At 40.3% G+C, this 13,143-nt stretch overlaps 1 protein-coding gene across 4 annotated transcripts in view; it reads left to right on the forward strand.

The window, feature by feature from the left end:
* LOC124288283 (dual specificity protein phosphatase 16-like) overlaps positions 1 to 10,886 on the forward strand; it is a 66,134-nt gene extending 55,248 nt beyond the window's left edge. For 3 of the 4 annotated variants that reach the window (XM_046724797.1, XM_046724796.1, XM_046724799.1), the window contains exons 5-9: positions 1,056 to 1,246; positions 5,143 to 5,290; positions 5,534 to 5,657; positions 6,252 to 8,238; positions 10,024 to 10,520. In XM_046724797.1, coding sequence (XP_046580753.1) covers positions 1,056 to 1,246; positions 5,143 to 5,290; positions 5,534 to 5,657; positions 6,252 to 8,238; positions 10,024 to 10,116 — 2,543 coding nt within the window. In that variant the 3' untranslated portion in view covers positions 10,117 to 10,520. Of the gene's footprint in view, positions 1 to 1,055; positions 1,247 to 5,142; positions 5,291 to 5,533; positions 5,658 to 6,251; positions 8,239 to 10,023; positions 10,521 to 10,556 lie in introns of those variants that run through there. The other variant, XM_046724800.1, reaches the window with a different exon arrangement.
* The last annotated feature ends 2,257 nt before the right edge of the window (positions 10,887 to 13,143 follow it).

The raw sequence follows: 13,143 nt of genomic DNA on the forward strand, positions 1-13,143 counted from the left end.
GGTAAGATACAGTTGAATAAGGGCATTTTTCCTGTTTGATTTCAAAGAATATTTTAGCTATATTTAGAAGTTAAATATGTAACTCATGACAAAGTTGTGTCGATGACAAACCTTATTCATTACTACACTTGTGTTAAAGGAGCTGATCTACTACCTGGTTCAAAACATTTTGTTTAAAAGTGTTGCAGTATTTTGCTGACTGCAATTATAGAGGGATTCTTTGCATGATATACTAGTTTTAGAAGACTCTGATGTTTCCAGTTTCTGGGATCAACACATGCTATTGGATGTTTAGGTGTTGTGGAAACAGCCGACTCTGAAATCAGGGTATTGATTACTAACATGCTGTTTATGATACGTCATCAGGGGATTGTACACAGCTCAAACTTAGCTTCTATGGGCAGTTAGTCATTGACTCAATGCTTGATGTCTGTTGATGCTGAATGTTGGGTGAGATTACTTAAGGGTCTTGAATAGTGCACTTAAAGACAATTTGAATATCTTACAAAGTTGAATCAAGTACTTTAATCAGCAGCTGGAGTACCCTTCTGAATGATCTGCAGCAGGCAGACATGATTTTCTCAAAATGAACATTTTGTTTTTTCTTCTGAATATTTTCAAAGTTATGGAAACTGAACATTATGGCCTGTCAGGGATGGTGGGTTAGCCTAGTGGTTAAAGCGTTCGCTCTTCACGCCAAGGCCTGGGTTCCATTCCCCACATGGGTACAATGTGTCAAGCCCATTTCTTGTGTCCCCCTGCCGTGATATTGCTGGAATATTGCTAAAAGTGGAATAAAAACCAAACTCACTCTGATGCAGTGTTTCATCAGGCGAACAATGTTGTGTCCACTAAACTATTTTCATTGGCAGGTATTTTCAGGTGCAGTTTGTATGTATTTTGTTTAAGTCTTGTTTCATTTTTATTGGGTGTTTTCAAACTGATTGTTATCTGTATCTTGATGTACTTTCACCAACTTATTACAAATGATATATTCTCACAAGAAACTGTTTATTCCTGGTGATTGCAGACAGTTTGATGTTCGTGTGTTGCAGGAGGGTTCCTGGCATTCCACGCTATGCACCCCTCTCTGTGCGAGAGCAAGTCCAGCTGCAGTTACAAGTGTGCCCCCCTCACCTCGCTGTCCCAGCCCTGTCTCCCTGTAACCAACATCGGACCAACACGTATCCTGCCCTTCCTCTACCTGGGCTCACAGCGAGATGCTCTCTCTCAGGAAACAGTTCAGGTAGAACTCATTCATCAGTTACAAACTAGACCAGTAACGACAGGAGTCAGAGCAGCTATGTTGTGTTCAATGTGTTTAGCAGTCAGAGACTGATCTTATATGTATTTATCCTGCTTTCCTTGTCTTGGGGTGACAGTAAGATGCACTTGGGAATCAGTACTGGCCTGCCTCATTCTTGAAGCACTCAGCACTTTATTTGTAGCTCTCATAGAGTGTGGGTAGCCAAGAAGGTGAAGTGTTTCCTGCTCTCACGAATCCCTTGGTTCTGTTCCCTACTTGGTTGCAATGTGTGATGCCTCTGCCATGCTAAAAGTAGATACAACCTCACCCACTCACTCACTCACTCACTCACTGGCAGAACTTCCATAATTGAACTTGCAACAGTTCTAGTTGCAGCAGAGCTTTGTGAAGCAGGGCAGTTGTGTATATTGTTCGTACTGACACCAAACACTTGTTGCATGATACGTGGGAGTTGAATAATAGGATGCAGTTGAGTTATACAGCGGTTGTTGGTAGTACTTGTGTGAGAGATCGATAATCAGTCAGTTGGCCTTTCATATTGGGATTTCAGTGAACACCATTGATACTATGTGTGCATGGACTGTATGAACTGTTTGAAAGTGGAGATATGTAACATGTCTCTTTGATGTTTTATACATATACCAGCTTTGTAGGTTCTCATCATTTAGTCTAATGCTACAGATGAGAACGAGGCCACATCAGTTACTGTCCTCCTGTTATGTAAATAGGTCCTGAATGACAATTGATGTAAGGAGAGCTCTGGTGATGAATATCATTGCCTTTATCTTTCAGTATATGATGTACTCTCAGCAAGATCATCATAATAACTTTAAGATGTATCTAAATAATAAATCAAGAAAATCAAAATTGTCAACAAGAATTGTATGTGTACATTAAGATTTGTTTTGTTTTTGTGTTAATAGTCAGTTTCAATATATTTTCGAGCATTCAGATTCACAGTTTAATTGATCAAACTATGATACATTGGAGAGTCATGGTCTATAAAAATGGAGGATGCCAACAGAGTTTCCAGCTTGTTATAGAGGAATATACAAATTATTCACAAGAAGAACACCACTAGTTTCACATGACTTGTTCATCTCTTACTTTATCTGAAGTATTATGAAAGAATTGAGTGTCCTTAACTTCTTTTGAGTTGTATATCTTTCGATGTTATGTATCATTTATTATGTGATGATATGTGTCATCAAGACTGCAGCATCACACCCGCACACATTTCACATTCACAGAACTATCAAATGGTCTGTTTTAACGATGTGGAATAAATTTTTTATTGAGAAAATTGCTGTAAAACATTTAGGTGTTTGAGAATCACAGCATGCCGTTTGATGTGCCTTTCTGCTGTTGTTGAGTGCCATGTATCTAGAGTGCTTGTCAGAAGTACGGCTTGCTGCTGGGGATAGCCAACACGTGGTGTCATATACCTACACGTATGATGCTGTATATAGAACTGCATTGACACCTAGTTTCCCGTCTCAATGAGAACGTTAGCGAAATGACTGTGAATGTAGGTCAGTCGACTTACAAGGAAGCAGAATGGTGTGTTCACTGACCCATGGGTCGCATAGTACAACTGCTGACAGTCGTCCAACCGTGACGAAAGCGTGTGGTGAATTACGTGGGTAACATTGTGGAAGGGGAGTGGCTAGTTTAATACAGGGTGTTAACGCACTCGTTACTCACATCATAATCATCATCATACATGGGTTGTTTGTTAAAGGGGAAGTTGGTTGTCCTTGACAACTTCTGTATGTAAATACACATGAAATCAAACTAACATGTGTGGCCAATTTATCTGTATTGATTTGGGTGAACAACCCAATTGATGTATACAATATGTCTATCTTTTACTGTATGGCTTATCGGTGAAGGAATTAATTCATTTAGGTGAATGTGAATGTGGAGATTATATGAACACAGTTGAGGTAATTCCTGTGTTTGTAGCTTGCTCATTCATGTAGGTGAGTTTTTCCAGAACTGCCACGGTGATGACTCATATCTCACAGCTGTATGCTGCTGCGGCAAAATCTAGAACCGAAATCAATCCAACTATCGCATTGATGAGCAATATTCACATCAATATGTTGCCACTTGATGGAGAAGCTGGTGGTAAAGCTCCACTGCTAAGTTAATTGCTTTCAACTGAAATAGCGAGAAAAGCAGAATTTTATATGTATGTATTTATTTATCTGGACTATAAACTTTCAACACTTTAAGTCATGGCTTCGTGAATGTTTTCAAACTGATATATTTTCTCAGCTGTTTGTGTGTTTGGTTTAATTTTTGAGTACAGAGTACTGCTGTTTGATGTGACAAAACATTATTCAGTGTTTTATTTTATTTTGTTTTGGTGTGTTTTTACAGATTTTTGTAGCAGCTATTAAGAAACTTAAGTCATGAGTATGTTTGATACAGAGGACTAGAGGTCTTGGCAACATTTGTTAAGTGGGCCCTTCGACTATCGTGCTATAAGGCAATCAATAGCCACTGACAATCCGGTAGGATCCAATTATTGTGTAAACAGGGTAAGGGAGGTAACTGTGTGGTAGCCAAGGTGCATTGACCTGTGGTTGATAGATGTGTGGTGAGTCATTGTCATATAAAAGTCGTCTTGGAGCTGTGTTCAAAACATTGTCATCCCTCCTGCCCTCACGCGTCACTCGTATTCTTGCATTCCCTCTCTTTAAGCTTCACTGCTCCTGCAAGTTGTGGTTCTAACCATTATATCTGAACCATCATTTTGACATATATTTTTCATGAGAAATATACAAACTATGATCATTACTGTTTGATGTCTGTCTACTCTCGGCTGATATCTTTCCTCATTGGTGTCAGAGTGTGGTCTTTATCTCATTTTTCCTTTCTGTTTTCCGTACCATTGTCCCATCGTTGCATTATAACTAGCATTGTTTGTCCATTAATTCTTTTGCCCTCTCTATGTGTGAACAGTGTGAACATGTCTGTCATGTTTTTTGTCTCCCACATCAAACAGAGATATATGTTTAAATAATGAAAAGATGTCACATGGTTTCCGAGTTTTTCCAACCCCACCACTGTGAGAAGTATCACAGTGACAGCAGAGACATAAACTAGGGACAAAGGGGATGTTGATAACATCATGGAAATTGAATGAACTCTGTGAACATAAATTGTCAGGTATTTGTCAGTTGTGGGCTGATCATTGAAATGCATGTGGAGGGGATACATCGATCAAGAATGTGGAACACATAACTTTCAGCCCATTTTAGGCCAAAATGGGCTGGCCTAATTTAAATGCCATTAGGTCTCTTTCAGGATTTCCATTCTAAGCATTTCTGAATCAGTGGGGGATATATTTCGTGGTATATATGTGGAGCTTGGTCTTCGCTGTGTGATCTATCACATTCATTAAGTTTTGTTCAGTGAACTGATCTGAGCCCCTGCATACAGACTGAGTGAGTGAGTGAGTTTAGATTTACGTCGCACTCAGCAATATCCCAGCTATATGGCAGCGGTCTTGTAAATAATCGGATCTGGACCAGACAGCATACAGACTGACTATACAGAACATAACATGTGGATTGGATACTGAGAACCCTTTCTTATGCAATGGTCAGTAAGTAATCTGTTTGGTGTAACATAAAATCACAGGAATATGGCTATCACTAGTTGAGTAGCATCATTGATTGGGAGGCAGCAGTGGCTGCTGAGGATTAGTATATGTGTGGGTGACGAGCGCGTGGCATGCATTGTGTCTGTGTCTTTACTTTCTTCCATATGAATCAGCAGAATAGAACATGCGAGAAGGAAAGAAAATCAGTTTACTTTAAGTAATACTTTACGTCAGCTCTAACATGTGATTCTCCTGCCTTCAGGTAAACGGGATTAACTACATCCTCAACTTGAGTACCAACTGTGGACAGCCGCCATTTGTCCAAGATGGCCACTTCCTTCGCATTCCAGTCAATGACAATTATAGTGAGAAGCTGCTGCCATATTTCTACCAAGCATTCCAGTTCATTGGTGAGTTACCACACAGGAGTAAACACTTGTCCCATAATCCCACTGATTGATTTTATGATGATAATAATAATAATAACCTCAACAACGTGTTCATTTAAAGTGCCAGTTCCACGGACACAATATGTGGTCCCAGTGCCACAAGTGGCAAGTTTCCTCTAGACAAGTGCCACTTGGCATCTTTAATTCACAGATTTGACATCTTCAAGTATGAATCCAGCATAAATGGTCACATTTATGTTTCAGACAAGGTGCGCGAGGCAAATGGCTGTGTCTTGGTGCACTGCCTGGCAGGAATCTCCCGTTCACCCACACTTGCTATTGCCTACATCATGGATCACATGAAGATGTCTTCCGACGACGCCTACAGGTAAACTGTGCTGTCATTGTGACATAACTGTAACAGGAACTCTATTTCTTAACCTATATCTATCTATGTAGATTTATTTGAGAAAGTCTACCAACAGTGATTGAGAAAGAAGTAGTTTCTGCGATTATCAGCTTCTGCTGGGTAAGCCATTGTTTCAGCTATTTTTGTTGGAGGTGATTATCATGATTTGAACCCTGTGATCGACAAATTTAGTATGTACATAATTAAGGTAAAAAGTTTAACTACCTCAATTGTAAATGATGGACACCAAGATAAAAGTATGTCTTTGCTCTCTAGAATAAAATACTGAGGAGAATTCTGTAGCTCTTGAGGCTCTTCACATGCTTGTTATATGGAGATGAGGCTGCAATAAAGACCTGTTTCTGCTTCTTATAATCTCTAAATTCAATTTACTTCCAATATTTGTTATAAAAACATCAAGAATTCCTTTTAATGCAGAATGTAGAAATTTTTAGTGTATTATCTTTATACAATGGAGTTTGCAGATGTGAATTTCTGAAATCAGAAGACTGGCAATATTCGGTGATTCCTTCTGTTCAGGGACTATTTGTCACAGATTCATTTCTGTTTCAGGTATGTCAAGGACAAGCGACCAACCATATCACCAAACTTCAACTTCCTTGGGCAACTTTTAGACTTTGAAAAGCAGTTGCGACAAGGATTGTGTGAAAGTGGCAAGAAATCCCCTGATGGTGCAGCTAAGACTTACGAACATCGACCAACTCCCTTTGTGATGGATTTGCAGTTGTGTAGTCCATCTTCTCCCGTAACAAAGTCTTTCAACAGGAACCCGATTCATTTTGAAACTGGTTTTCCTTGTGGAGAAACAACTGTGAAAATTGCAGCTTCATTGACACAGACAGCAGCAGCGGCGGCAGCAGCAGCAGCAGCAACAGAGGAGGCAGCACAACCAGAGATGGAGGACCAAAGTGGACCATGTGCACAAAGTGGTGTTGAGAGTGTGTCCATCTGTGCTAGCTCAGACAATCAGACAGAGGATCCCTGTCTCATTCTTCCTCTCACCTCCGACATCTCCTCCTCATGTGAACTCACGGACACCGTCACACTCAGAAAGAAGTGCGCTCATCCTCAGTCGTTATCTCTGGGTGTTCAACAGCAAGAATCAATGCAAGTAGATTCGAGTCCAAGTGATAGGACATTTGTGAAGGATCATATGACCCTCGAGACTAAGACAATTCGTTCCACAAGAAGGACATTCTCACTCAATCTCAGCCCAGTGACAATGAGTCCAATTTTTCCATCAGCTAGTTCACCTCAGTCTCGACCAGTTTCAATGGATAGCTTTAAGATACAATCTCCATTGAAAAGGACATCCACGCCAAGTCGGCCTACATCTCTCGAAGGGTTATCTTTGCCTTCATCTGAGAACAATACACCATCAACACCAAGCAAGCCATTCTCATTGCTTGGACTGCTTCCTTCTGAAAGCAACATGCCATTATCAAAATCCAAACATTTGAGGTTGCCAGGAGCAAGCTCTAGCTCAGGACTTCCCTTCAGTCTTCAGTCACCAACGACAGCCATGGCCAAACTTAACTTCAGTCCAACTCTTGCGGAGCAGATGGAAACTGTCACTGTGGAGAATGAGTCCCAGGTTCACAACTTTCCAGCTACCTCACTTGACAAACTCAGCTTCACTCCATGCCTGGCTAGCGACGAAAGCCCAGGCAAACATAAAGGGGCAGTAGCCACAAAGCGACCAATCAGCACAGCTTCAACCGATTCTAAATCCTCGGAGCCAATATCACCTATGTCCATCAGTAGTGTTAGCTCAAGCAGCAGTGCATCTGTGCCGTCGCCTGTCACCAACAAAGTTGTGTTACGCTCCAAGAAGCCATCTTCTCGGAGTTCCCCCAGTTCAAGTACCTCTCCAGTGTCGGAGACCAAATCTCTAGAACCTTCCTCACCCATGTCCATAAGTAGTAGTTCTTCTGGATCTAGTGTCACATCACCAACGGCAACGACCTCCAAGGTCATCTTACGATCTCGTGAGAACAAGGCAAAGCGACCAATGGTACGCCCCAACAGTATTGCCTTCTCTACTTATCCTACCTTCGACCTTGGCTCTGACTGTCAAGACTCGCCGACTTCCGGCAGTGCGTCTCAGGATGACACGTCAGAGGCTTACATGTTACAGAACAGTAAGAAATCAAAACAGGAGGATTCAGAAAGTGACTCTTTATCAGAGAAGAAATTCAGGTGGGGCAAATACTCTGAAAGAGAAGTGTATAAACAAATCACTGCTGCAATGAATAGTGCTATGTTACGGACCAGAGTGTACGAAGCATCTCGGAAAGCTCGCAGCTTGGACGATATTTTAAGTTCCGAGGAAGGAAATGCTAGTAGTGACTGTGATTGCACAATGTTCGGGAAGATTCCACGACGCTGCGGCCCAGGCGACAGGTTTACATCCCCATCCTCATTCTTCGATCACCTTCCGTGTCGGTGTCGTGGGTCATCCGACCCGTATCAGTCTAATAGCAGCATATCCTCGAGCGGCAGTCACAGCTCACTGCATGGGAGTCTGGAGATCATTCAGGTATCCTAGAGCTGGCGGACACTGTTGTTTGTGCAATCCGTGGACAGTCACGTTGTTGTGCAGTAGTGTAGTCATACTGGGTGATCTGAGTCTGCATGTCTTGCTCATCCTCAACGTTTACCACTGCATGTGTACTTCCAACCCAGAGTCTCACGCCGTCCTTGGTATAATGGCCACAGGATTACTTCCTGTCTATGATTTGTCTCAGTTTATTATTTTAGTTGCTTCATCTGTTTCTTTTGCTGTATGTAGAACCAACATTTCAAGTGTGTATATTGTTTGTTTTACTTTATTTGTCGTTGTCACTTCATTTGTTGTGTTACCTCCCCTTGAATGACTTCATTGGCTTGTCTGGATTCTTCTTTTTGTTTTGTTTTCTTTGAGCCTTGTGGAATGATTTTGAATATTTTCACATAAAACTTTGCTATGTCAGTGCTTCACTTTCAGATATTTTTGGGAATGGACTGTTATTGTTTTTATGTCACTCTTTCTTTTGGTGAGGATTTTTTGTATCTAATCAAGAAATATGTCTTTTTCCTGTGCATTGCCTTATGACTGTTGCATGTGATGTGACAAGATGATTCTTAAAGGGGGACTAGGCTTGTGGAAATGGGCAGTCCAGGCCAGTTTGGTTCAAGTAGTTCACAACACTGGTTATCTGCTGACTGCTACTGTTTGATGCGTCTATGTCTGGTGCTTGTCTCACTTGCCCCGAGATTATGTCCAAGATTGACAAATCACCCAATTGCAATGTCTAGACCCGGACTAAAACTGGTCTCCAGACATTAAAGCACAGTTCCCCTTTAAAATCACAGATCAATTCCAAGAGAATATTGCAAGCTCTAGCACTTTCGTTTTGCCATTTTTGTGACAAATTTCAGCATATTTTAATTGCAGTTAGAGTTTGCTACTGTTCCTATATTTCATTATTCATAAGAAATCGTTGACAGATTGATTTTTGTCCCAATAGTTTGCATTTCTGGTGTTGGAGGAAAATGGTTTCACAATATTGTTGGCCCTCATTCCCAGATTTATGATGACACTAATTGTGAGGGAAAACATGATAACATTCTTTGAGTGTTCATGATATGAGAGCACCTAACAGGACACATCTCATCTGATCTTAGCTGCCATTTATTATTTTAAATTTGTTTCAATTTAGTAAGCTATGCTACTGAAAAAAACACACATTAACACTAAGATCTAACAGAAAAGATGTCATGGGACAGGTTCAGGCCCACAGACTGCCATCTTATGCTCTCCCTGCTGGTAACAAGCCAAGCAAACATGGCAACTACAGTCCACTGTCACTGCTCCAGCGCCTGTCTCTTACAACTCACTCAGCCTCAGTGTAGAGACAGTTCTGTATGTACCTGAGTAGTGTAGAAGATGAAGGGTTTATGATGATAGTGGAAGAATCAGGTGCCACAGTAGTTAATGTTTTGAATTCAGACATGAACTGTCTGTGAAGCTTTGAACATAAGGTTAGCAGTTGATGATGCATCTACACCAAGCAGTACTACGACACGTTCAGAAAATCTCATGCTGGTAACAGTAATGATCTTCAATAATTCAGTACCAAAATCCAGGTCAAAGATCAACAAATAACTGCAAATTTATCCTAAGAACTGGCAATTTTTTCAGATTTCTAGTTTGTTTGTTTTTCAAAATATTCCACAGCAACAGACGTCAATGGCTCCTATTTACATGTGTTCCCACCTGCCCCTTTCCGCACGCCATGTGGCTCCCCCCTGCTATGTACTGATGGACTTTGCTCTATTGCAGCTCTCCAACTTGGCTCCCACTAGAAATCCTCAAAGCAGAAAAAGACTTGTAAGCATCAAAACATTATTTTTGTCAGTGTTGTCTTTACCTTGAGTTAGTGGGGTTTCATCAGATGTTTGTCATTTGGAAATTTACTGACACAATATTTCACAGTATCTGTCTTACCTGTGTCATTCATCTGTTATGTCACATTTGGACATCAAATTAAAGAAATCATGTTAGAACTTTTTTCAACTACTGATACATTTAACAATGAAAACAATAATATCTCTCTCACAGGAATTGGTCATGGTGTATTTAATTACGGTAGTTATTACCTGTAAAGTTAAATATAAAACAGTGTTCGAAATTTTGGTAGTCAGGGGTTCTTGACTTCTTGAAATAAAGGGACCCAACGATTTATTTTCTGTGATTAGGATTGTGAAATAAAGACCCCTGGACCTTGATGCCTGATTTCGAACACTATGAAGAAAAAGTATGTTTTGTTTTGACAACCATATTGTCTAACACTATTTCTGCCTCCTCTTTGCAAGCCTCACCGCTGAGGAAGGGTAAGTGACGAGAGACTATATCAGGTGTACTCAGGGGTGCTTTGTGCCTTAGTGCATGTGAGGAGAACGGCCATGTTTGGGACATTCGCCATCACAAGTATTAAGGGATCTCCCGACCAAAGGAGTTGTTTTTAACTGAAAAAATATTGTCAACATTTTTACTTTTCTATGTAAATTCTTAATTCTCATTGTGTTTTGTAAAAAAAGATTTGTACAATTTGATAAGTTATGAGTCAGCACAGATCTTTCTGGTTCAACTCATTTGCCGTTTCTCTTGTGTTGTAGTTCACTCTTTTGTCAAAACAGTTCACACGTAACGACATGAAATTGAAAGAACCTAAAATTAAGATGCTGCTTATTTGGTCCCAGATATAGTGTTCTGCATGGTAAAACCCTAGAATGATGGAGACAGAAGGCTGTCCTACACACCTCACAGTAACACCGTACACAACCTAATCGTACCCCCTTCCCGAGTTCTCCATCCACCCCTCTCCCTGCATTCGATCCACGTCCTGCATTTAAACATAACTGAAGACCAAGTTCAGTATTTCATGAAGGTTAAATGTTTTCAATTTCAAGTGAAATGCATGATGTTTTATTTTAAAGTTTGGGTTTCATTTGAAGGATTTGGTTTTTATTTTCAAATAGATATTTTCTTTCTAGACAATGAATGGTTATAAAGAACACTATTGCCATAATGAAGCTTTGCAACAGTTTACAGTCTACTGCTTGAAATAATCTCTGTATGACATGGCTGGTTGAAAATCTATTAATATTAAACAGTCAGTCAATTTCTGCTCTTTATTAAAGATGCTAATTGCTACATACCATCCCTTCTCTGTTTATGATATGTGGCATCATATTGATCTCAGTCTCATAGTACTTGTTAAATTAAGCATTGAATTGCCATATATGTATCTGGTGACAGGCTGGGCTATTCTATCAGCATATCTCACTAAACTCTGTGAGGGACACAGTTATGAGTGATAAATACAAGATGTCTAATGTAGTGGTTTACTGTAAACTGTTGCAGTGCTGTGTTAAGAAGACGGGACCCAGTTTACCAGATACCTCATCAACATCAGCAATTGCCCTACACTGACACACGGCACACTCTCTCAATGCATGAATGGTTGTTATTATTTTCTTTAATTTATGGCAAGATATTAACTATTTACAAGTCAGCATACCAGTCTATTATAATTGGAGACCTAAAACTGCAAGTGTTGAGTGCACTGAGTGTATACACTACAAGCATGGAGAAGTACCACGCAATGGTTGTGTATCGTGATACGGTTGGTCCTTGTTCCCACAATTCTCTCTGTGTATGTTTGTAGTCCAGCCTCCGCATGACGACTGGCAACATCTATAGGAAATGTTTCATTAACCCTTTTGAGGAGTACCACTGTGCTGACTGCACTCCTGTATGTGATCTGGCGCCACTGGCTGAAACACAAGGGGTCAATAGCAAGACAACTCTATCACAAAATATTTGTTATTTCACCCTGAATTTCCAGGTCTGTACGTTTAAAGTGTCTGCATATGGTCACTCACGACCTTTCTGTTTTATTTAATAGGCCCTAATTAGGAATAATGTTTTATGTGGCCTGCATTTCTGGTACCGTTCTACCAACAGGTCAGTCCAGCCTAGGGACCAATCAGTTGTAAGTCGAATTAGTCCTTCTTGGAAACACTTCAAAACCTTTTATGATGCTTGTGAACAACAGATTGTCCAAGTAAACTGTACAGGAATTGAAACTCATCTTCTCTGAAAGCTTCCTGTAGAGTTAGTCCACTGATGGAGCAGTGTTCGGACATTGTTGTCTGTTTTCCCCTACACAGAGAGGATGTGAGGCCAGCGATGTCTCTACTGGTCAGAGACTGTGACTGCACCATGTGATTTGTTACCTCTATACATAGTTCAGGTTAGCTGTGATCATTGGAATGTACAGGAGAGTGTTTTATGTAACATGACACATGAATGTTGCAAGGTTGTTGTTGAATGTTTACTGTCCTGCTGTTCACCACTATCTGTATTCTAAGTACCGATGTATTGGTCATGTGATAAGTTGTTCTGTAAGTGATAATGTGATGACGATTCATAGTTATATTAACATTGTTTGTATTTCAAGAGAAATGTCAATTTATTAAATAGCATATATGTGAATCACTGGCTGTATTTGACAGTGTAGATGGGACATGTTTGTCCTCTAGCCTCTTTTGGTGTTCACATGAACATATATGAGAAAACTGCACAGCGCCACGTTCCTTGCTACTGTTGGCGCCAATTGATGAAAAACATTTTGTCCTGTGTATACCGTATTACACCACAAACCATTTCGTCTCATTCAAGGATTTCTTCAACCTTGGATTAGATTTGTCTGTTTAGGAAACAAGCTGTTATTCTTTCTCTCCTTGTTCTTGATCAGAAATAACCATCTAGTGATGCTCTACTCAACAGAAGGTAAAGAACACGAGTTACATGATATGCTAAAGTTAATCCGTTATGGAATGGTAACTGTCACGGCATGGCAGATTAAATATGGTAATATGAACAAATCAGGTGTTC

The sequence above is a fragment of the Haliotis rubra genome, unplaced genomic scaffold, assembly GCF_003918875.1.
Source record: "Haliotis rubra isolate DU_JTF1 unplaced genomic scaffold, ASM391887v1 Scf414, whole genome shotgun sequence".
Taxonomy (NCBI): Eukaryota; Metazoa; Mollusca; class Gastropoda; order Lepetellida; family Haliotidae; genus Haliotis; species Haliotis rubra.